A 22451-nucleotide genomic window follows, 5' to 3' on the forward strand; every position below is an offset into this window, starting at 1 on the left:
CAGATGTGACTTCCACCAGAGGACTCACTGCATCTTAACATTTTCTAGATTATAACTCAAGAGCAATCAGATAGAATAAGATTTAAAAGCTGTTAAACAAAAGCATAACCACAATTATTGCTAAATGTTTCACTTTCAAAGTTTATTCCCCTAAGATGCATTTTTGTTTTGTTTTAGAAACAATCATAAAGTAGTAAAATATAGCCCAGATTACCCCAAAAAGGTACACAATTTTTAAAGACATTTTAAGTTCTGAAGAAATTAAAAGTATTCGCACGTTGTGCTGGTGGATCATAACCAGGGTTCAACTCCTGGCTGGGGGTCTTTCTGCATGGAGTTTGCATGTTCTCCCCGTACATGCGTGGGTTCTCACCGGGTACTCCGGCTACCTGCCACAGTCCAAAGACATGCCTGTTAGGTTAATTGGTCACTCTAAATTGCCCTTAGGTGTGTGAATGAGTGTGTGCTTGGATGGATTTAATGTCATAATCCCTCGAACATTCACATCATCATGATGTCAGTCTTTTTTTTTACATTTATTGTAATAAATTGTAAATTGTAACAAACGTTGTCATTTATATAATACAAATATCTTCTTTTTGCAGATGCTGATGCCTGTGGGCACAAAAGATCTCCTCTAAGGGTCTTTGTTAAAGTGGATCTGAAGAAGTCTCTGACTATAAACACTTTGTTGTTGAATGACAGTCACACGAAGATAATGCTCTTGGTTGTCCAATATGTTCGTCATTATATGAAGCATGTTTTTTTGAACAATCATCTCCAGAGGTTCCAGAACTGTCCCCAGAACAGAAATACCCTTTTTTCATCAGCTTGTTCAGCTTTTATAAGTCACTGGCTCTGGTGCTCCTACCCCAGCAGATGATGGCAGTGCACTCTCCACAATAGACTTATAAAAGATATGCAGCATGTTGTTGCAAACACAGAAGGGCCTAGCCTAGTTAAGAAGTACAGTCTGCTTTGTCCCTTTTTGTAGACTGCCTCACCTTTGTGTCTCCAGTCCAGTCTGTTGTCTTGGTGAACACAGAATTTATTCTCATCCACCACCTCCACTTTTTCTCCCATGATAAAAATAGAGTTCGACCTCATCCTGTTCCTCCAGATATAGTAAATCGCCCTCTTTCTTTTGTTCACATCAATATTTGTCCACATCAATGTTTTTTTCTCATTATGATGTAGGAAGATCTAACAAACGTCTATAGTTGTTAGAAACTGATTGGTGGGTTTCTTAGGTACAATGTCTTCCATAGCACTTGAAGCTTATTATTGGTCAAGCCAAGGCTGAAGGGGAGCTGCATGATCCCACGTAGCTGGTCTGCATAGGCTAGGAGACTTGTTCCAGTTCGGTCTCTCATGCTGCTTCATTACCTGACATCTACAAACAGAAAGCCAGGGAGGTAATGGGAGCATCAGCATTTGATTTGGTTGAAGACAATGGTTTACAAAATCAGATGTCAGATCCTGTGTGTAGAATCTGTACATGAAGACATCTTTATGACAGCAAAGTTCCTACCAGCTTACTCCAAAACAAAAGCAGAGGGGTAACTCACTACTGAGTATGTTTTTTTAAACCTTTGGTCCTGATTTGTAGTTTTGGGGGGTTGAAGTATTAAACTTTAACCAGCTGATGACAGTCTGACTTGACTAGTACTTTTTGTGGGCTCGAAACCATACTGCTGCTCACAAATGCTCACTTTTGACTTCAGTCTAGCTTACACTCCTCTTTCCCTTAACTTCATTGTATGATTCATCTACTTCATTCTTATGTAGTTATTAACAACTCTGTACATCTTCCTTGTTCTTGAAAATTTGTACCCGCCCACCTCTGCTCCATTCCTCAGGCATCTTCTCGCTCTCTAAGATCTCACTGAACAGCCTAGTCAAAAACTCTACGGCTGTCTCCCCTAAACACTTCCATACCTCCGCCGGTATATCATCAGGAACAACTGCCGTTTTACTCTACATCCTTTTCAGGGCTTACCTTACTTCATCCTTACTGATCTTTTCTACTCCCTGATCCATTTCTTCTGCTCTTTGTTCTCGCCCATGTTCCTCATTCATCAACTCTTTAAATTACCCCTTCCATCTTCCTAACACACCTGTCAAGACATTTCCATCTTGATCCTTAATCACCCTAACCTGCTGAACATCCTTCCCATCTCTGTCCTTCGGCCTCACCAACCTGTATAAATCCTTCTCTTCCTCCTTACTGTCCAACCTATCATATAAGTCACTATATGGCCTTTGTATGGCTTTAGCTCCCCCTACCTTTACTTTACGCTGAGTCTCCCTGGACTCCTGATGACTCTCTTCAGTCCTTACAGTGTTCCACTTTTTCTTAACTGATATCTTTCTCCGTACACAAATCTGTACTTCCTCATTCCACCACGAAGTCTCTTAATCAACTGTCCTCGCAGAAATACAAAGTACTTGTTATGATTTGGGGGGTGTTTGGTTTGTTGGTTTTGGGTTTTTTCTCATTTTTGTTCTCACAGTTGAGTTCTGGAATCCCTTTCTGTTTATTGTTTTAGAGGTGGTGCTGTACTTGTTTAGGTTTGTTTTCTTGTGGTTTCCAGTTCATAGTACTTTTTGGTTTATGTTCTGTTACAGTTGTGTTTGATTATGTTCTTGAATTTCTGTTTTGTTTCCACTCCCTGCCTCTGTCAGCCAGTAATCAGCTTCATTCAGTCCACCTGCACCATGCAATCAGTCTCCTTGCTTCACCTGTACTACGCTCCATAAATACACTGCTATTCTGTTCATTCCTCGTGGAAACATTACAGTTTCAGTTCCTCTGTTCATGCCAAGCCTGTCTTGCCTGTGATCATACCAAGCCTGTTCATGCCTGTTTCTACCACTCCCTGCTGAAGTGACTTTTATTTATTAAATCTTTTTTCAACTCACCACGCCACGCTGGTTCCTGCCTGTCTGCATTTTGGGTTCCACCATAACACCATGTTCCTGACAGTACTAACCTATCTCCCTGATAGCATTAGCTGTAGTTGTCCAGTCATCTAGAAGCACCTGGCCACCCAGAGCCTCTCTCAACTCCTCCCTGAAAGACACAAAACTTTCTTTTTTTTTTAGCTTCCACCACTTTATCCTCTGCTCAGCCTTTGTCCTCTTCATCTTCCTTACCATCAGTCATTCTGCACACCACCATCTTGTGTTGTCTGGCAACACTTTCACCTACCACTACCTTTCAGTCACTGAGTTCCTTCAGATTACATCGTCTACACAAAATGTAATCCACCTATGTGCTCCATTTGTGCTCCTTTGTGTACCATCGCTCTTGTAAGTTACCCTGTGTTCGCACTTCTTCTGGAAGAACGTATTCACTACAGCCATTTCCATCCTCTTTGCAAGGTTTACCACCATCTGTCCTTCTGCATTCCTATTCTGGGTACTAAACTTGCCCAACACTTCCTTATCACCTTTGTTACCTGCTCCAACATGTCCATTAAGATCTGCGTCAATCATCCCTCTCTCACCCCTGGGGGTATTCTGCATCACTTCCTCTAACTTGCTCCAGAGTTTCTTCTTTTTCTCTAACTCACATCCTACATGTGGGGCATAACCACTAACAACACTGAACATCACACCTTCAATTTCAAGCTTCAGACTCATCACACTATCTGAAACTCATTCTCCTTCTGATAGCCTCCTCCTTCACAATTACTCATTCCATCCACACCCTGGCAGAACTGCTTGAACCCTGATCCTAAGCTTCTAGCCTTGCTACCTTTCCATCTGGTCTCCTGACCAAGAATGTATGTCCACCTTCCTCCTCTACAGCCAACTCTTTAGTTTTTCCTGTCATAGTTCCAAGTCCCGACTCTCAGTCTTAGACTCTTGCCTTTCCTCTTCTTTCTTTTCCTATGGACACGTACCCTGTCGGTCACCAGCACCAATGGCGGTCGATGTTAACCAGGGCCTCAACCGATCCAGTAAGGAGATCACCAATCTCCTGAGACGGCTGACGGGTACCGTGGGGCCAAGTGTGCCGCGGCCCGGGCTGTGGCAGAGGCAAAAACCCAAGCCTGGGAGGAGTTCGGTGAGGCCATGGAGAAGGATTACCTGTTGGCCCCCAAGCAATTCACTACTGACTCAGAGTAGAGCCACTACTCCTCCACATTGAGAGGAGCCAGTTGAGGTGGCTCGGGCATCTATACCGGATGCTTCCTGGACGCCTTCTTCGGGAGGTGTTCCAGGCACGTCCCACCGGGGGGAGGCACAGGGGACGGCCCAGGACACGCTGGAGGGACTATGTCTCTCGGCTGGCCTGGGAACACCTTGGGCTCCCCCCAGAGGAGCTGGAGGAGGTGTCTGGGGAGAGTGACATTTGGGCGTCTCTGCTGAGTCTGCTGCCCCCGCAACCCGGTCCCGGATAAAGCGGAAGACGACGAGTACGAGTACTTTAATATTTTATTAAATAATATTTTGGTCTGTTAAGGGTTGTACTGTGAATACCAGCCCAATAAGGCAGTGGTATTAGGACAAAATTAAAAGGGATGAGCCAAAATCTGGCATTAGTAAACAGCAAAACTCTGTGCACACACAGAATGAATTCACACAATTTCTTAAAATACAAGAATTTATTAACAAAAATAAATCAACTCAAAGTCAAACATATTTTAATCAACAAACTCTTTTCTATTCTAAAACAACCCAACTAAACTAAAAAGCAGAATGAAAGAATAAGGAAGACTAATGGGCTATGTACAATATAAACAAGTTGATCAAAGATGACCATGATAGAAAACCATGACCAAAAGAGTGATGCACTATTACCAGGCAATATTTATGTTTAAGAACCAAGGATTATCTTGAAGAATCTGGAAATGAAGTTACCTTAGTCTTGGAACTAACTATGCATTAAACCATTCACAATAGAAGATCAGATAGAACATTATTTTAATAAAATAATATTTCAAAGAATGATTTGCTGAATAAAACCAACCTTCTGGATGACCAATTCTCAACAGTGTTTAATTAGCTGCCTTTATTTATCAAAATAATACTTAAGGAAATATTATTTTGAATAAGAACCAACTCTTTCTGAATAAATGGGTCTTAATGGTGTTTACTGAGTTATCAAGTTTAGTAAAATAATATGTATGGAATTATTATTTCCTAGATTGAAAACTAACAACCTTTTTGGCTAAATGATCTTCAGCTAACTCATAGTAGGCAAGCCTGTGTTGTTAGCAGTTAGCGGTTAGAGCTAACAAAAGAAACTTATAGCTTATCATCAGACTCAAACACATACCTTTAAAATACCACTAATAAAAGGGTTGAAATGCATAAGCATGGACGGCGCATTATGGCCGATCTTCTGTGTTTAAAATCACCCTTTAAATAAAGTTTGTCTTAACTTTAAAAACACAAATACAGAACACATAAACTGAGCACATGTGCTTCACAGTTAATCTGCTAGCACTAAGATAGCTGAGTTTTCCACACAAACAAAACCAAATGTCATAAAACAAAAAATGTTTAGATTATTTCATTCTAAGCTAAACTCTACGCCCAAAACACTACCTCTTAGGTGAACCGTGCTGAGGAAAAGTTGTCCGGGGCGACAAAGTTGAGGAAAGCATCCACAGTGAACAAAGGGTTAACTGGCAGCTAACCTCCGTAGCTGTGAAGGGGGGACGACTCGTTCTGCCGGGCCGCTGAATGCATGTTACTGCTGTAGCCACGGGGATGCAGTCCCGTTGTCGTTCCTTCAGACCGGGAAAAATTGCTACACTCTGCATTGTAGAGACAGGGTCTCTTCTGGGAACTCTCTGGTACACAGTTTGCTTCTGTAGACCTCAAAGAGAAAAGTCGAGCCACGCTTGTACCTTAATTATCCTATTCATGAATGAATACCGGATACAGAAACAGCAATTCATTCTTACTTAACTTAGTGCATATGATCACGTTATCGTATGACACCCTTGGATCCAGTTTGAAGAAGAATGTTTGTTTTCCAGCAAAGAGACATTAGCGTGCTGCGTCCCTCCATCCAGTTCCGCTAGGGACCTGCGTGGAAGAGGTCTGTTTGTTGCAAAGCGGGGTTTTTATTTAACAGTGATGTCATGGGAAGTCCGCTGTTACTCCTGTTCCTGGCTATGCTGGAAGTAGGTTAATGCGATTTATTTTGAAAGTTCCAGAAAAGTTCTTACTGGCCTTTAAAGTTGTAACCCATAGCTGGGATCTCAACAAAAGCAGTAGCTCAAGACAGCTTGGGAAAAGAAACGGTCTCTGTAGTGGCTGTTTTTTGCAAATAGCGCTCTCTACTGCCAACCTCAAGGTAAAAGTCTAAACAGTTTGTGTCCAGTATGTGAGGTGTCTACAGAAACGTTAGCTGTCTATTTCCTGACCTTAGACCTGTACAATTTCTGAATAGAGGGAATGTCAACCCTGATGACCCTTCTTTGCAGACCTAATTGTTCATTGAAGTCTGGACCTGCCAAACCACACAGTGATGGATGTACATAAAACAGGCTGAATAATGGCAGTGTAGAAGATGGTTGTATTCCTTCAGTTGCTGCTGTGCCTTTTTCCAAACAGTGTCTATGTGTGAGGGCCAGCTCTGGTCCCAAGAAAGGGTGGTTTCTAAGAACTGTAAGTGATCCAGAGAAAACACATTGTTGTTGAGGATGGTGAGGGGAACCTGTTGTGGGTCAGTGTGGGTCAGTCAGTCAGCCAATGGTGTCCTCTGGAGGTCCAAGGTCACCTCCACAGTGCAGGTTAAGCTCCAGGTGGTCCTGACCACACTAGTAGACCAGCCAATCCACGTCTTGGCTGTATGCAGAGTAGTCATTGTCCTGATTAGACCAATGACTGGAAGCTTGTGATCCACTGACAGGTGGAGGCCGACACTGTGAGCTGGGTGAGCATCTGGTGGAAGATACCTGGGTTGGTGGTGTTGAAGGCCAGGCTGATGTCCACAAACAGGATCCTGGCGTACGTCCCTGTGAAGGTGCATATCTTGGAGACCAGCAATCACAGTCAAATACTTGAAGCAGGAGGGAACCCGAAATGGCTCCAGATACGTGCTGAAGATCTGACTGAAGGTGGGGGCAAATTGGTCAGCACAGGCTTTCAGGCAGAGGGTGAAATACCATCAGGTCCTGGACATTTCCTGATCTTCTGCCGCTGAAAGACTCTATTTAGATCTTCCTCAGTGATCTTTAGTAAAGGCTGGACTATTGTAATTCGTTACTATCAGGATGTCCAGAAAATGCAGTTAAAAGCCTTCAGCTGATTCAAATGCAGCAGCAAGAGTTCTGATGAAAATTAAAAAGAGAGATCATATTTCTCCTACTTTAGCTTCCCTTCATTGGCTCCCTTTTAAATCCAGAATGGAATTTAAAATTCTCCTCCTCACATATAAAGCCCTTAATGATCTAGCTCCATCATACATCAGAGATCTGATTGTTCCATATGTTCCTAACAGAGCACTACGTTCTCAGACTGCAGGTTTACTGGTGGTTCCTAGAGTCTCTAGAAGTAGAATGGGAGGCAGAACCTTTAGTTATCAGGCTCCTCTCCTGTGGAACCAGCTCCCAATTTTAGTCCGTGACGCAAACACCCTGTCTACTTTTAAGGCTAGGCTTAAAACTTTCCTTTTTGACAAAGCTTATAGTTAGAGTGGCTTATGTTATCCTGAGCTATCTTCCTTATTTTTTACCTCCGTCTTCTTCCCTCCCTGTTGGGTGGAGTAAGGGGGAGTCAGGTTTAGCCTAAACCGGCTCAGTTATGATTGAGGTGCAAACACACCCTCCATGCCAAAACAAATTCCTTGTATGTCCAAAAACGTACTTGGCAATAAAGCTTTTCTGATTCTGATTCTGATTTCTACTACCTGTATGACCCCCTCTCTTTTCCAATGGTTATAATCAATCTGACAGAGAGAGGTATCCCAATCGTTGTGGTTTTTAGTATAACAATGACCATCAGTGGGCTCTAGATGGACAAACGGTTCATAGTTAGAGTGGCTTAGGTTATCCTTAGCTATCTCTGTAGTTATGCTGCTATAGGCTTAGGCTGCTGGAGGACATAATGACCACTTTCGCTATCTTCGCTACATTCTCACATTACTCTCTAATTCTGCATTATTTGTTGTTATTTCAGTTTTAAAATTTATGTTCTCCCTCTTTTCTCTTCCTAGAAGCTACAACTGGCCTGACTCTGTGTCTACCTGTGACACCTTTCTGGAGAGGGGAATCGTCCAAGCTGGCAACAACTTAAGGCTCACCTTCTAAAGATGATCCACATGGCCCTGTCTTTCAGTGTTTAACCCTTTCTCTCTCCTAGACATGGCAATTGACTGAGCTTTTACTGTGACTAACTCTATGTACTCTCTTTCAGACTCTAACCTTCAAAACTGGCACAGGGTTTATCTGTTCATTCTTTCTAGGCGAAACAACTAAAGGAGCTACATCCATTAACATTTACTTTTCCATCCCATAGAAAGGACTCCTGTGCTTCTTTGTTCTCTTTGTGTCTATCCTCTGTTCTCTCAAACCCCCAGTTGGCCGTGGCAGATGGCCGCTCACACTGAGCCTGGTTCTGCTGGAGGTTTCTTCCTGTTAAAAGGGAGTTTTTCCTCTCCACTGTCGCTACATGCATGCTCAGTATGAGGGATTGCTGCAAAGTCAACGCCAGGGACTGTCCACTGTCTACATGCTCATCCAGGAGGAGGTTTATTTTTAATCAATAAACATGTATGATGTAGTTTTGATGTTTTTATTGGGCTTGTGTTGTGTATAATTGGTAGATTGAATTGGAAATACAAATCTCATAAAACACTGATTAATATAGATCAGGGATGGGCAATGTGTCCCTGCTCCAACACACCTAAATCAAATGGTTAGCAGGACTATGGAGAACTTGACTGCATACTGAAGAGGTTATCTTGAGTCAGGTTTGTTGGACCAGGGTCTCATCTAAACTTTTCAGGACACCAGCCCTCAATGACTGGAATTGCCTATCCCTGACATAGATACTGTATATCTAGATCCTGAAGATAACATGGGTTTAGTATATTAGAACAATGTACATTAAATATTGAAAACTATTTACCCCTTTACAGATTTATTCTGCTTTCTGCCCCACCTAAGTGCTTCAGATAATTAAATGTGGGTTTTTTTTCAGGCAAAGATAACCTGAGTAAACATAAAAAGCTACTTTAGAATTATCATTTCATTCAATAAATAAAAGGTTATGAAAACCAAACTGACTGCGACATATCATGAAGGTTGCTTCAAAGAGCCGTTGTAGATGCTGATGGCTGTGGGCAGGAAGGATCTCCTGTAGCGCTCTGTCTTACAGCAGATCTGAAGAAGCCTCTGATTGAAGACACTCTAGTGTTGTAGGACAATCTCATGAAGAGGCTGCTCAGGATTCTCAATAACGTTCTTCATTTTATGAAGAATCCGTCTTTCCACAATGATCTCCAGAAGTTCCAGAGGAGACCCCAGAACAGAACCAGTCTTCTTTATCAGCTTGTTGAGCTTTTTTAAGTCCCTGGCTCTGATGCTGCTTCCCCAGCAGATGATGGCAGAAGAGATCACACTCTCCACAACAGACTTATAGAAGATATGCAGCATCTTGCTACAAACACCAAAGGACCTAAGCTTCCTCAAGAAGTACAGTCTGCTCTGTCCCTTCTTGTAGATGGCTTCACAGTTGCATCTCCACTCTAGTCTGTTGTCCAGGTGAACACCGAGGTATTTATACTCCTCCACCACCTCCACTCCCATGATAGAAATAGTTTTTGACTTATTCCTGTTTCTCTTAAAATCTACAATCATCTCCTTTGTTTTAGTCACGTTCAAAATGAGATGATTTTTTCCACACCATGCCACAAAGCGGTCCACCACCTTCCTGTACTCAGCTTCTTGTCCATCTCTGATCCACCCCACGACTGCAGAATCATCCGAGTATTTCTGCAGATGACAGGAGTCTGTGTTGTACTGCAAGTCTGAGGTGTACAGAGTGAAAAGGAATGGTGAGAGTACAGTCCCCTGTGGTGCTCCTGTGCTGCTGTCTACCTGGTTAGACTCACAACCCTTCAGTCTCACAAACTGTGGTCTGTTTGTCAGGTAGTCTTTGATCCAGGAGATTGTTGAGGCCTCCACCTGAGTCTTCTGGAGTTTCTGACAAAGAAAATCAGGTTGGATTGTATTAAATGCACTGGAGAAATCAAAGAACATGATCCTCACAATGCTACTGGCTTTGTCCAAATGACAGTAGGTTTGTTGAAGCAGGTGTATGATGGCATCTTCAACTCCAACTCCACAGCGATAAGCAAACTGAAGGGGGTCCTGATGGTTTACTGTTTGCTTACTCAGGTGGGCCAACAGGAGTCTCTCTAGGACCTTCATAATGTGAGATGTCAGGGCAACAGGTCTATAGTCATTGAGGACTGATGGGTGAGTTTTCTTTGGTACCGGAACAAGACAGGAGGTCTTCCACAACACCGGAACCTTCTTCTGGGCCAGGCTAAGGTTGAAGAGGTGCTGCAGAATCCCACAAAGCTGCTCTGCACAGGCCTTCAGGACTCTAGGGCTGACATGATCTGGACCTGCAGCCTTATTCCTATTCAGTCTCTCCAGTTGTCTCATCACCTGACTTCTTGAGACACACAGGTGGAAGGGGGAAGCAAAGGAAGTATCAGCATCTTCTGATATGGTTGAAGGCAAACATGTAGAAGCAGAAGGGTCTAGGGCTGAGGTGGAAGATAAAAAATGTGAGGTGTTACTGGACAGCTGTGGGTCCTGTGGGTCAAAGGAAGGTGGAATGTCTGTTTGGCTGTGAGTAGGAGAGGAGGATGCGAAGCTTGTTTCTGAACTGAACCTATTGAAGAATGTGTTCAGTTCAGCTCTGTCCAGACCTCCATCGGTCTGATCATCCTTCTGCTTGAAGCCTGTGATCTTCTTCATCCCTGTCCACACATCTCTGATATTGTTTTGCTGGAGCTTGCTCTCCAGCTTCTTCTTGTACACCTCCTTGCTGTCTCTTATTTTGACTTGAAGTTGCTTCTGTATACTCCTCAATAATTCTCTGTCTCCCTTATCCACACAGAAGTTTATATAGTCGGTTACACACTCAGTCAAGGCATTGATGTCCTCTCCATGTGGCTGGCACAGTGCGTCCCAGTCTGTAGCCTCAAAGCAACCTTGCAGAGCTTCTTCAGCGTCCTGTGACCATTTTCTCACAGTCCTCTTTATTACAGGTTGCCTCTGAACAAGGGGCTTATATTTCGAGCAGAGAAAAACAAGATTGTGATCTGATTTGCCTAGAGGAGGTCTTGCTGTAGAGATGTATGAGTCCTTGACATTTGCATAAAACAAATCCAATGTTTTGTTTTCTCTGGTAGAGCAGTTGACAAACTGTTGAAACGTTGGAAGTGTAGCAGAGAGTGAAGCATGGTTAAAATCACCAGAAATTGCCACAAAAGCATTGGGGTTTTGTGTCTGTAGCTTAGCAACAACTGAGCTGATGGCATCACATGCAGTGTCGGCAACAGCAGAAGGTGGAACGTAAACTGTTGCCAAAATAACACTGGTGAACTCTCTGGGTGAATAATATGGACGAAAACTTACTGCCAACAGTTCAATATCTGGACTGCAGAGATGACACTTCACAGTAACTTGTCCTGGATTACACCATCTGTTGTTCACAAGTACTGCCAGTCCACCTCCTTTACATTTGCCGCTCCTCCTTAAATCTCTTTCTGCTTGTATGGTTAAAAAGCCCGGCAGAGAGACGCTGGAGTCGAGGATATGATCCTGCAGCCATGTCTCAGTAAAACACATGATACTGCATGCCCGGTACTCTGGCTGGGTCCTTTGTAGGGCTTGGAGTTCATCCAACTTGTTTCCCAACGATTTCACATTGCCCATCAAAATCGACGGAAGAGATGGTTTGAACTTCCTCCTTCTCTCTCTTCTCTTAGCTCCTGCTCTGCATCCTCGGCGTCTCCTTTTCAACTCATCAGGGATTTGGGGTTGTAGCTGAAGTATTATTTGAGCTTTTGAGATATTAATCAGCTGCTCCCGGTTGTAAGAAACAACCTCGTTGCCATGGCAATGCATGATAACAAATGTCCAAAAATAGAAAGTATTAAGAAAAATCCTCCAAGCTGCACAGCATCCAACACTGGAGTGGACAGTCATCCAAAAAAAATCAACTGTATCCACCACAAGAGGAATAGTTCCCAAAAAAGAATAAATCGGAATCAAAAGTAACAGAGCTACTCCAACCTGCTGCCACCTTGAGTGGCGCATTTCTAGAAAAGGAAGTGGTGCTAAACTGAATTGAATTGGAGGGGGTCAGAGGGTAGAGGGATGTGGGTGAATGGTTGTGAATGGCTGTTGTTGAAACTTGTATAAGAAGCTGCAACAAGTGCTGTGGAAGACACTGTATCCCCCAGTCGGGGGTTCATCACACTTTGGGGGGATCCTGTAGTTAGTGATGTTGTTCAGGGTCCTCTAAACTGCTGCTGGGTCATAAACTAAGGATCTGTTTCTTAGCTGTAGCTTCTCTTAGCTGCCCTGATCTCCTTGGTAAGTGCTTTTTTCGCCTGCTTATACAGGACTTGGTCCCCACTGCTGTCAGCTTTTTCCTTGGCCCAACACAGCTTCCTCAGATGTCAAGGGAACCTTGGTTTATTGTTGTATGTGTGAAAGATCTTGGTCTACAAACACGTCCTTACAAAAACTTACAAATGATGTCATAGTTTCAGCAAGCTCATTTAGGTCAGTGGCTGAAGCTTCAAAAACACAGTCCAGTCAAAGCAGGCCTGTAACATCTGCTTTGACTGCCCAGCTTACAGCCTGATTATGATCCATTAAGACTGTGAATATAAGTGTATTTAATACTCTGGTATACAAATGAGGTCATGATTGCCTGAGTACCCGTGGCTGCAAAATAAGCCCAAATGATCACCTTTCCCCACCATGCTTTGCAGTCGGTATGGGGTTTTATGCATAGTGTATTATGGTCAGACATCTCTGTTTTTTCTAATTATGTTGATATAAATTTAAATTTTGAATTTGCTAAATTTGAGATGCAACTGTTGTCATGGCAGAATCATGGGCAGTTGCTTCTTTAAGGTCATTGCTGATGTCTTTCCCCCTTCACATTATGCACCTTTATGCTCCATAGCAGACTGACCAAACCTCTGATTTAAATAAACTAGCAATGTAGATGTTATTCAAGCCTTCTTTGCTGTACATGTGAACAGAGAATTGTAGAGAAATGAGAAAAGAGGCTGTCTAGCTGCAGGGTGTCCCCCGACAAAAATTTTATTTGAGCCTCTTCACCCAAACGGCTCATAGCAACAAGTCCCTGTCCCAGACACACATAAACAAAATCACCTGCTCTTCCATGATTACATTCCCTTATTTTCTTCTGTTGATCTTTGCTCTTTATCCCATCAAACCCTTTGTTTTTTTTGCTTTTTTTTTTACTCCTCTTGTGCTGCTAATGGAGCACACCATGTTACCAAGGAAACCAGGGCAAATGGGAAATAGGGCCCTGAGGTAGAATGACAGGGAGATGGGAGTCAATATGACTGAGTGTGTGTCTGCACGTATGTGTGTGTGTGTGTCTATGTCTGTGTGTGTGTTTTTCTTCATGTTTAGCTAACCTTGTGTGGAACAACCTCTGATGTAAGACCAACACTGTGTGGACATTTACCCGTGTGTGCGTGTGTTTCTGGAGGAAGGGTGTGATTTGTGCAAAGCAGAGCTGCAGACATTAACAGGCTTTCATGTTGTGTGCAGTCCGCCTGAGGAAACAAAGGTCAACGAGATGTGACAGCTGTGATAGGGCACCTGCCGTGACTTAACTCCACTGATTTACATCACACGCATCTCACACTAAAATCTTCATCCATATTCTTCTTGTACTTTACTGTTTGAAATATTTGCTGGAGGTCCACGGCTGCAGCCACAGAGATGTGGGGCTGTTTGTGAGCTTGACACCCAAAGTAGTCTGTCCTCTATCTCATTACAGCCCTGGAGAGTTGTGGGAGCCATGTGGCACAAGCTAATGGACAATTAATGGGGTCCTACACAGCTCAGCTGGTAGCTAAGTGCCAGCAGATCAAGCAGTTTATCATATTCTTTGTGAGCACACACACAGCAAGTTACAATTATAGACGCCTCTCATGGACATGATAACCCAGAAACAGTAACCAGGCTTATCTCAGTGTGTACACAAATTGTTCAGCTTAAAAAACAGTCTGCTCAGTTGTCAGGTGAGTGTAGGTTCCATGGGGAAAATCTCATGGTGCATAAGGTATACCCAGAAAATTATGAATAAAACTGGCAGAAAGATTAGAACATATAGTCATAAATCACGGTTATACAACGCCTTGCTAAACTTAATTTAGACAAATAGAAATCTCCAAAGTGTGGCATGCATTTGTGTTCAGAGTTACCATAGGCCTAGTGATTGCTTCTCTTATTATTGCTCCCTGACAGTTTAGGTTCTCCACAATGGCTTCAAATAACTGTAAAAATGCTATAGAACTGAGCAGTGTGTTGATATATAAATAAGGGACATGAGCATAATAATAAAAATACAAATGAACGCAACATCAAATAATCCAATCATGACGTGTGTTTACATGCATCTAGCTTTATTCAGATTAGAATCACTTTAACATGTGCAGAGTTGTCAAATTTCCCCAAAATAACCGGATTGTACTGGATTGGAATAAACCACCGATCTTATTTGAAATACAATGTCTTTCCGATTGAGATCAATCCAATCAGAATATTTCAAGTGGCGGGTTTACATGACGCATTTTATTCCAATCGTCCCTTTATTTAGAATGCTTATTTCCATGTAAACATGCCTACTGTCAGCTGTGAAGTAGATTTACTACATAACTACTGGCTGTTATGTCAGGTGTAGTCTACCTACCAACTGTAGCTCAGTGGGAAAAATAGTTGTCTTGCAATTGAAATGTTTTAGGTTTGAATTCAGCTTCCTCCACTACCACATATCCATAAGCCCCGGGCTAAGCCAATCTGTGCGAATGTGTGATTACAGCTTGGTGAAATACAGTCTGTTTACCATTTAAATAAAGCATGATGATGTGAAATCAAAAGTGGATCCTAAATATAGTTTTGTGATCAATCTGTCACCACTGGAACAGACACAAGCATGAAAGGGAAGGGGTTAGGGGAAAGGCATCTGTGCGACCAACCTGGTGAGATCAGCCTGCTGCTGGAGCTGCTCCTGTACTTTCCGACACACCTCACCAGCGGTGTCATACACTTTGCCAACCTTAGTGAAGAGGGCGGCTATCTTGTCACTGCGGAGAAAGCCGGCTGCACGTCTCTTTAGGAGGTGACTCAGACAGGCCTCAATGGCAGCTGCAGACATAGGACGTGTGTTATTTATAGCAACAAAAGGGAAAAGACACAAACATATAAAATTTTCAACAGAATGATGTCACTAGTATCAACTTGTCATTTATTGTTGCTAGTTAGGTAGCTAGTTAGGCATTTATCACAGGGTTCTTCTAATGCAGTCTTCCCATATTTAAATGAGGCATTATATATACATGTAGGGAAAGCCCATACTTTTTGTATATTTGTGTAAAATTTAGCCACACCAAATAACGAAAATGGTTTGTGTAATGTAGACTGCAAGAAAAGATTATGTATTTTGAAAGCTAGTTGTTATGTTGGCGAAGGAGAAGAAAAAGAGAAAATGTCACATTTTGTGCTGATGGCATTACAAAAAATTGTCAAGGGATGTCACAAAAGGTAGAATTTATTCACTCTAGTGAGGTACGCCTCGTATTTAAAAAAAATAATGTAATTATTCTAACGCAGCTTTTTAAAAACACAGAGTATAAACCTTATGCGTGTAGAACATTCCATTAAAACCAGAACCAGTCTGAAAGCTTGAAACTTGTGAGGCTAAAAGATCTGAAAAAGCAACACAGCATGCCTTGATCTAAATAAAGATCAGGAACAGAGTCAAAGACACTGAAAGTCTGAAAAAGTTATAAAGGCATTTAAAGGACGTTCAGACTCAAGTGAACCACAGTGAGAATCATTATCACCTAATACATTAACATAGAACCTTCCCATGATTGGCAGGCCTAATTTCCTGAAATACCAAGTTGATGTTTCAAATCACAAAAGGACCCAGAAAATCTAGAGCTCGGCAGACCTCACTTGCCTCGGTGAAGTAAAGTCAACAATAAGCAAGAGACTAGGCAAAAATTGCAGCCATGAAAGAGGTTAGAAGCGAAAGCCACTACTCTCATTGGTCACTGTAAGAGCAGTGGCTCGTGATCTTACATCCTGAGTTATTTACAGTAGGTTGTACACTGGATGAATGGATGGATGGATTCTTCCTGTCTTTGCTCTGGGTTTGACACAAACATTTCACACCAAAACACAACCATCTCTTGGACAGAGAACCTGTCTTTGTTCTGAACAGTATGATGGCTGGACATTCCCATGCTTGTATCCTTTCATATGATTGTTTGAACAGTTTAATGTGGCACGTTCAGGCATCTGAAAACTGTACCCAAAGATGAACAAAACGTGTTGTGGTCCACATTCATTTTTCTGATATCTTGGCTGATAAGATTTTTCTATGATTTCTTGCAAGGAAGCAGTGTGTTGGAGGTTTTGCCTTTAAACACATCCATAGGTGTGCCTCTAATTCAGGAAAACAAAGCCAATTAACCTAACAGAACCTTACAAAGCTATGGCATCACAACTTGGCCTTTCCCAATTAGGGAATTATAATTATCTTAATGTATGGAAATCTCTGACAAGAAAAAGATACACTGAGAAAGTTTTCTCCTTCATTATTCTGACATTTAGCAAATACACATAATTTTGGTAATCCTAAATGACCTGAAAGAGGATGTCTTTAGTCTGAATTATTTTCAGATAGTGAAAGAAAATGTTGTGAAATAGGCCTGTTTGTGAAGAAAAGTATGCCTAATATAATAACATAATATATAATAAACATAATATATAATATAGAAATACAAAAAAACTTTACTTTTTCTTCCTAATTGTCCTTCCACCAGGTGGTCCAGAACCCCCCACCCCATTTCTAATCACACAAAATGGTTTGTCTACAACGTTTTACTTTGAGGTCACTGCTTTCCAGTTTTCCAGTAAAATATACAGTAGGAGAATGTGCAGCTTCAAGCTGTCCCTTTGCTCTGGGTCATCCAGCTGCTCCATCACTTTGACGTGGAGAAACGGTACCGTGTCTTTCACCTAAGGAACACACCTCAAACCAAAGGAAAAGCCTGCATTAGGTTCTCCCTCTGGCTCCACTGTCACATAGAGACTATAGACACTTCTTTCATCTCTGTGTTCTCTGCTCTAAAGGCGCAAACAAACTCAGCAGTTTTTGTCAGGGACTTGTGTATTTTTACTTAAGGAAGTTATAATTAGAACAGGTCCAAAAGGTAACATTTTGAGGCTAGTAAACATGAATGGCTGCGCTGTTTCATAACTTGCTCTAGATTGATGTTACTATCACGCCCATCCTCACCGCTGCACATAAGATCCTAGCTGGAGGTGTCACACAAGCAGTGCCCTCAGCAGTAGCCACGCAGTATAAGCAGTAGCCTGAAATATGAATATAAATTTGAGATGCATGTATCAGATAAATGTAATTAAATAAATAATGTAAGAACTATGATTATTGATTAATTAATATTTATCAAAAAGTATGGTTAAAAATCATAATTCCGAAAATTTGTTTTTTTACCAAAAATCATTGCTTATGAATATAAATCAGAGATGCACTCTGGTGTTGTGATTATGGGCTCAAAGCTCTTAATAATTACACTTAGTTAATTATCATTATTAAGTGATAATTATTAACCAAAAACACGCTAAATGTCCCTGTTTAATCAGTTGCTCCACCGGTGAGGGGAACGTTGACCTTATTTTGACAGATAAATCACTCTTGCACAAAATAAACACAAGGTCTTCTCTTTATATATATGTGAACATTTATTGAAACCATATAGCAATACAATTACTATTCTAGTCCAAAAACCTCATGCACTATTCTACAAAAAGAGTAAAATGACTATGTAAACTAATAATAAAAGAAACATGCAAATTGAGTCTCTAAGAAGATCAAACCAGCAGTTTTATGGACAAAATGTGCAATGTTGGTTTACGTCGAAAGTGAAGCCCTCCTGGTGTGCTGATATCTCGATTGGGTTGATCAGCTTGTAGACGGTGGGCTGTGCCCTTTGCCACAAACGGCTGATTGCCCCAAATCTCGAACAAAGAGTCATAAAACTCTGAGGCGGGAACTCAGTGGAAAAACTCCAGTAATAAAACTGGGACAAAGGAGTGGTCAGACGAGGCCCAGACCACAGCTGCAGTCTGCTTCAAATGAAAAACTTCTAAAAAGTCCCACTTTAACTCTTGGCTGATTTGGGATCAGCTGGACAAAACATACACGTAGCCGCAAGTCACGGTTTACAGCACTCACACAGCAAATCAAAGCAGCTCAGCATAAAACACTTCAATCAATATTGCATGCAACAAGTTAATACCTTAGATTAACTACTGGTGATTCTAACTCACCTATATACAGGTCCTTCTCAAAAAATTAGCATATTGTGATAAAGTTAATTATTTTCTATAATGTAATGATGAAAATTTAACATTCATATATTTTAGATTCATTGCACACTAACTGAAATATTTCAGGTCTTTTATTGTCTTAATACGGATGATTTTGGCATACAGCTCATGAAAACCCAAAATTCCTATCTCACAAAATTAGCATATTTCATCCGACCAATAAAAAAAAAGTGTTTTTAATACAAAAAACGTCAACCTTCAAATAATCATGTACAGTTATGCACTCAATACTTGGTCGGGAATCTTTTTGCAGAAATGACTGCTTCAATGCGGCGTGGCATGGAGGCAATCAGCCTGTGGCACTGCTGAGGTCTTATGGAGGCCCAGGATGCTTCGATAGCGGCCTTTAGCTCATCCAGAGTGTTGGGTCTTGAGTCTCTCAACGTTCTCTTCACAATATCGCACAGATTCTCTATGGGGTTCAGGTCAGGAGAGTTGGCAGGCCAATTGAGCACAGTGATACCATGGTCAGTAAACCATTTACCAGTGGTTTTGGCACTGTGAGCAGGTGCCAGGTCGTGCTGAAAAATGAAATCTTCATCTCCATAAAGCTTTTCAGCAGATGGAAGCATGAAGTGCTCCAAAATCTCCTGATAGCTAGCTGCATTGACCCTGCCCTTGATAAAACACAGTGGACCAACACCAGCAGCTGACACGGCACCCCAGACCATCACTGACTGTGGGTACTTGATACTGGACTTCTAGCATTTTGGCATTTCCTTCTCCCCAGTCTTCCTCCAGACTCTGGCACCTTGATTTCCGAATGACATGCAGAATTTGCTTTCATCCGAAAAAAGTACTTTGGACCACTGAGCAACAGTCCAGTGCTGCTTCTCTGTAGCCCAGGTCTGGGGAATGCGGCACCTGTAGCCCATTTCCTGCACACGCCTGTGCACGGTGGCTCTGGATGTTTCTACTCCAGACTCAGTCCACTGCTTCCGCAGGTCCCCCATGGTCTGGAATCGGCCCTTCTCCACAATCTTCCTCAGGGTCCGGTCACCTCTTCTCGTTGTGCAGCGTTTTCTGCCACACTTTTTCCTTCCCACAGACTTCCTACTGAGGTGCCTTGATACAGCACTCTGGGAACAGCCTATTCGTTCAGAAATTTCTTTCTGTGTCTTACCCTCTTGCTTGAGGGTGTCAATAGTGGCCTTCTGGACAGCAGTCAGGTCGGCAGTCTTACCCATGATTGGGGTTTTGAGTGATGAACCAGGCTGGGAGTTTTAAAGGCCTCAGGAATCTTTTGCAGGTGTTTAGAGTTAACTCGTTGATTCAGATGATTAGGTTCATAGCTCGTTTAGAGACCCTTTTAATGATATGCTAATTTTGTGAGATAGGAATTTTGGGTTTTCATGAGCTGTATGCCAAAATCATCCGTATTAAGACAATAAAAGACCTGAAATATTTCAGTTAGTGTGCAATGAATCTAAAATATATGAATGTTAAATTTTCATCATTACATTATGGAAAATAATGAACTTTATCACAATATGCTAATATTTTGAGAAGGACCTGTATTTACAATCAAATTCAAATTATTACATATAATAAAAAACACAAATAATTTAATAATTATTAACGGGTAAGCTCAACGAACAACTTCCATCCTCGTCATCATCCAGTTTAATATGAATCACAGAATAACCAGAGAGAATGGTTTATTTTTAATGAGTTTGGCATGTGTGGGCTGTACAAGAAAACTGGGTGGAGGAATCACTCTCTGCAGTGTATTTAAGTGGAATTTGTTTTCCAAAGCTCCTGGACACTCCTGTTTTTTACATCAGTTTGACCCTTACTGTGACAGTCAACAAAGATGCTGGACCTGCAAATTAAGGAGGCTGGACATTTTTCTGTCTGGTTTCTCTGCCTTCTAAACTGTAATGTAACACAGCTAAATGAAATGCATAGCTTTGAAGAGAGGAGAAAGTCGATTTGTGTGCCGTCAAAGGGGTTTGCTTCATGTGCAAGTGCAAAAGCTTTCAGTTTGTGTCGTTTTAGACATAAGATGTGTGCTGATACTACTCAAATCAGCTTATTTCATGCTGACTTCACTTCTTTCACATTGCATCTGTTACATAACAGCTTCCTAAAACATGTTGGTAATAATGAGAAATTGTGCAATAACTCCTACTCAGTAATTGTGATTTTACAGATATATCACAGATATATCTGTAAAATCACAGCAGCCTGGATGATTAGGAAACTGAGGCCCCGTTACAACCAGGGGAGATCTGCTGTTGCACAGTTTAAGTCCAAGTATTGACTGATGTCACTGGCATTACAAGGCATTTCTGCAGATCAAGAAGACTTTAGAGTATTATGTGTGGCACAGAAAGAGCTCTGAGAATGACTGTGACTCATATGTAGAAAACGTTTAGTGGGTACCCATCCATTAGCTGTCTCCCTTGTTCGGTAATTGCTGCAGTAATGCTCAGGCATAATGAGTCTTTGGGGGGCTGAATGTGAAAGCAACTTTGTGTTTTATCAAGCAAACACAAAATGGTCTGGCTGCATGCTCATTTCAGCACAGGTTTTCAGATTCATTATAATGAACAAGCTTCAATAATGTTTTGAAATACTGATTAACTCAATATAATTAAAAGCTTTCAGCAACAACATGTTTTGATTGTTTCACAGAAGTGAAGTGTATTTGCATGGACACACATATCAGATTGAAGCTTTTCACCTGTCTGCTTGTTTTGCTTCTGGGAGGTTACCAGGCGATACCACAGTAAAATACAATACTCCATGGAAATCCTTTGTGTGATATTGAAATAAAGAGGGCTTTTTTGATGTAATTGCTCACTGTTATTACATCTTGCTCTATCGTGCTGCAAATATTGCTACATTCGTAAGGAAAATCTGATGGTTAAGCTACAGAGTATGAGCATATGGGATGCGACCATGAAAAACTGCGAAATCCTCTTTGCTAATGATAAAAAGCTTTCGATCAAATCAAAATAAATATTATCTCAAGGTACTTTACAAAAAAGTCAAACCAATCATACAGAGAGAATAAAAGTCAATTACATCCATCCCAAGTTATCCTAATTATCAAACAATGCAGTCAAGTTCAGTTTATTATTCAAATTGGTTAAAAGGTTTTCTATCTAAGGAAAACGAGCAGACCGCATTGAGTCATTGTTGGAGGCAATCTCAATGCAGAAAGATATTGAGATGAGTATCTACAACCAGTGCTTATCCTAGATCTCTACAGTATATGACAGATCTCTGTCCTCCAATATGTCAATGCCAGCCCACACAGAGCAGGCTTTATCACTGACTACCTGCAGAATTTCAGATTGCAGCGGATGGAATAGACTGCCTGAAATCCAGACCTCAACCCCATAGAGCAATTGTTTGATCAGCTTTTGATCAGCTGTTCATACCAGAGTGAACACCACAACCACATTGGCTGACTTGCGACAGATGTTGGTTGAGGAATGGAGTGCCATCCCACAGCAGTGTGTGATCAGTCTAGTGCCCGGCATCAGGGAGAGGGGCCAAGGCTGTTGTGGTGGTGTATGGTTATCCCATAAACTGCTAAGGCTGCTGTTTGTTAAATGAATGAATAACAGTCAATAACAGAACAAGCTCTTTGGAAATCACAGAGCAGATTTGTCCAATTTTTCAGGAGTGCAACCCACGTACTCACCTACAAATGCATTTTTTTTTACATGTGGAATTATTTTGAAGCAAAATAAAAAAGATTAATAGCTTTTGCACAGTACTGTACAACAAATAAATGCACGTATATCTATACACATATGC

At 41.6% G+C, this 22451-nt stretch overlaps 1 protein-coding gene across 4 annotated transcripts in view; it reads right to left on the reverse strand.

Moving 5' to 3' along the window:
• The window catches only part of sgsm2 (small G protein signaling modulator 2), a 171513-nt gene that overhangs the window by 47578 nt on the left and 101484 nt on the right, over positions 1-22451 (reverse strand). For all 4 annotated transcript variants that reach the window (XM_047392687.1, XM_047392685.1, XM_047392686.1 and 1 more), the window contains exon 3: positions 15236-15404. In XM_047392687.1, coding sequence (XP_047248643.1) covers positions 15236-15404 — 169 coding nt within the window. The remainder of the gene's footprint in view (positions 1-15235; positions 15405-22451) is intronic.

Source organism: Girardinichthys multiradiatus, chromosome 18 (assembly GCF_021462225.1).
Source record: "Girardinichthys multiradiatus isolate DD_20200921_A chromosome 18, DD_fGirMul_XY1, whole genome shotgun sequence".
NCBI lineage: Eukaryota > Metazoa > Chordata > Actinopteri > Cyprinodontiformes > Goodeidae > Girardinichthys > Girardinichthys multiradiatus.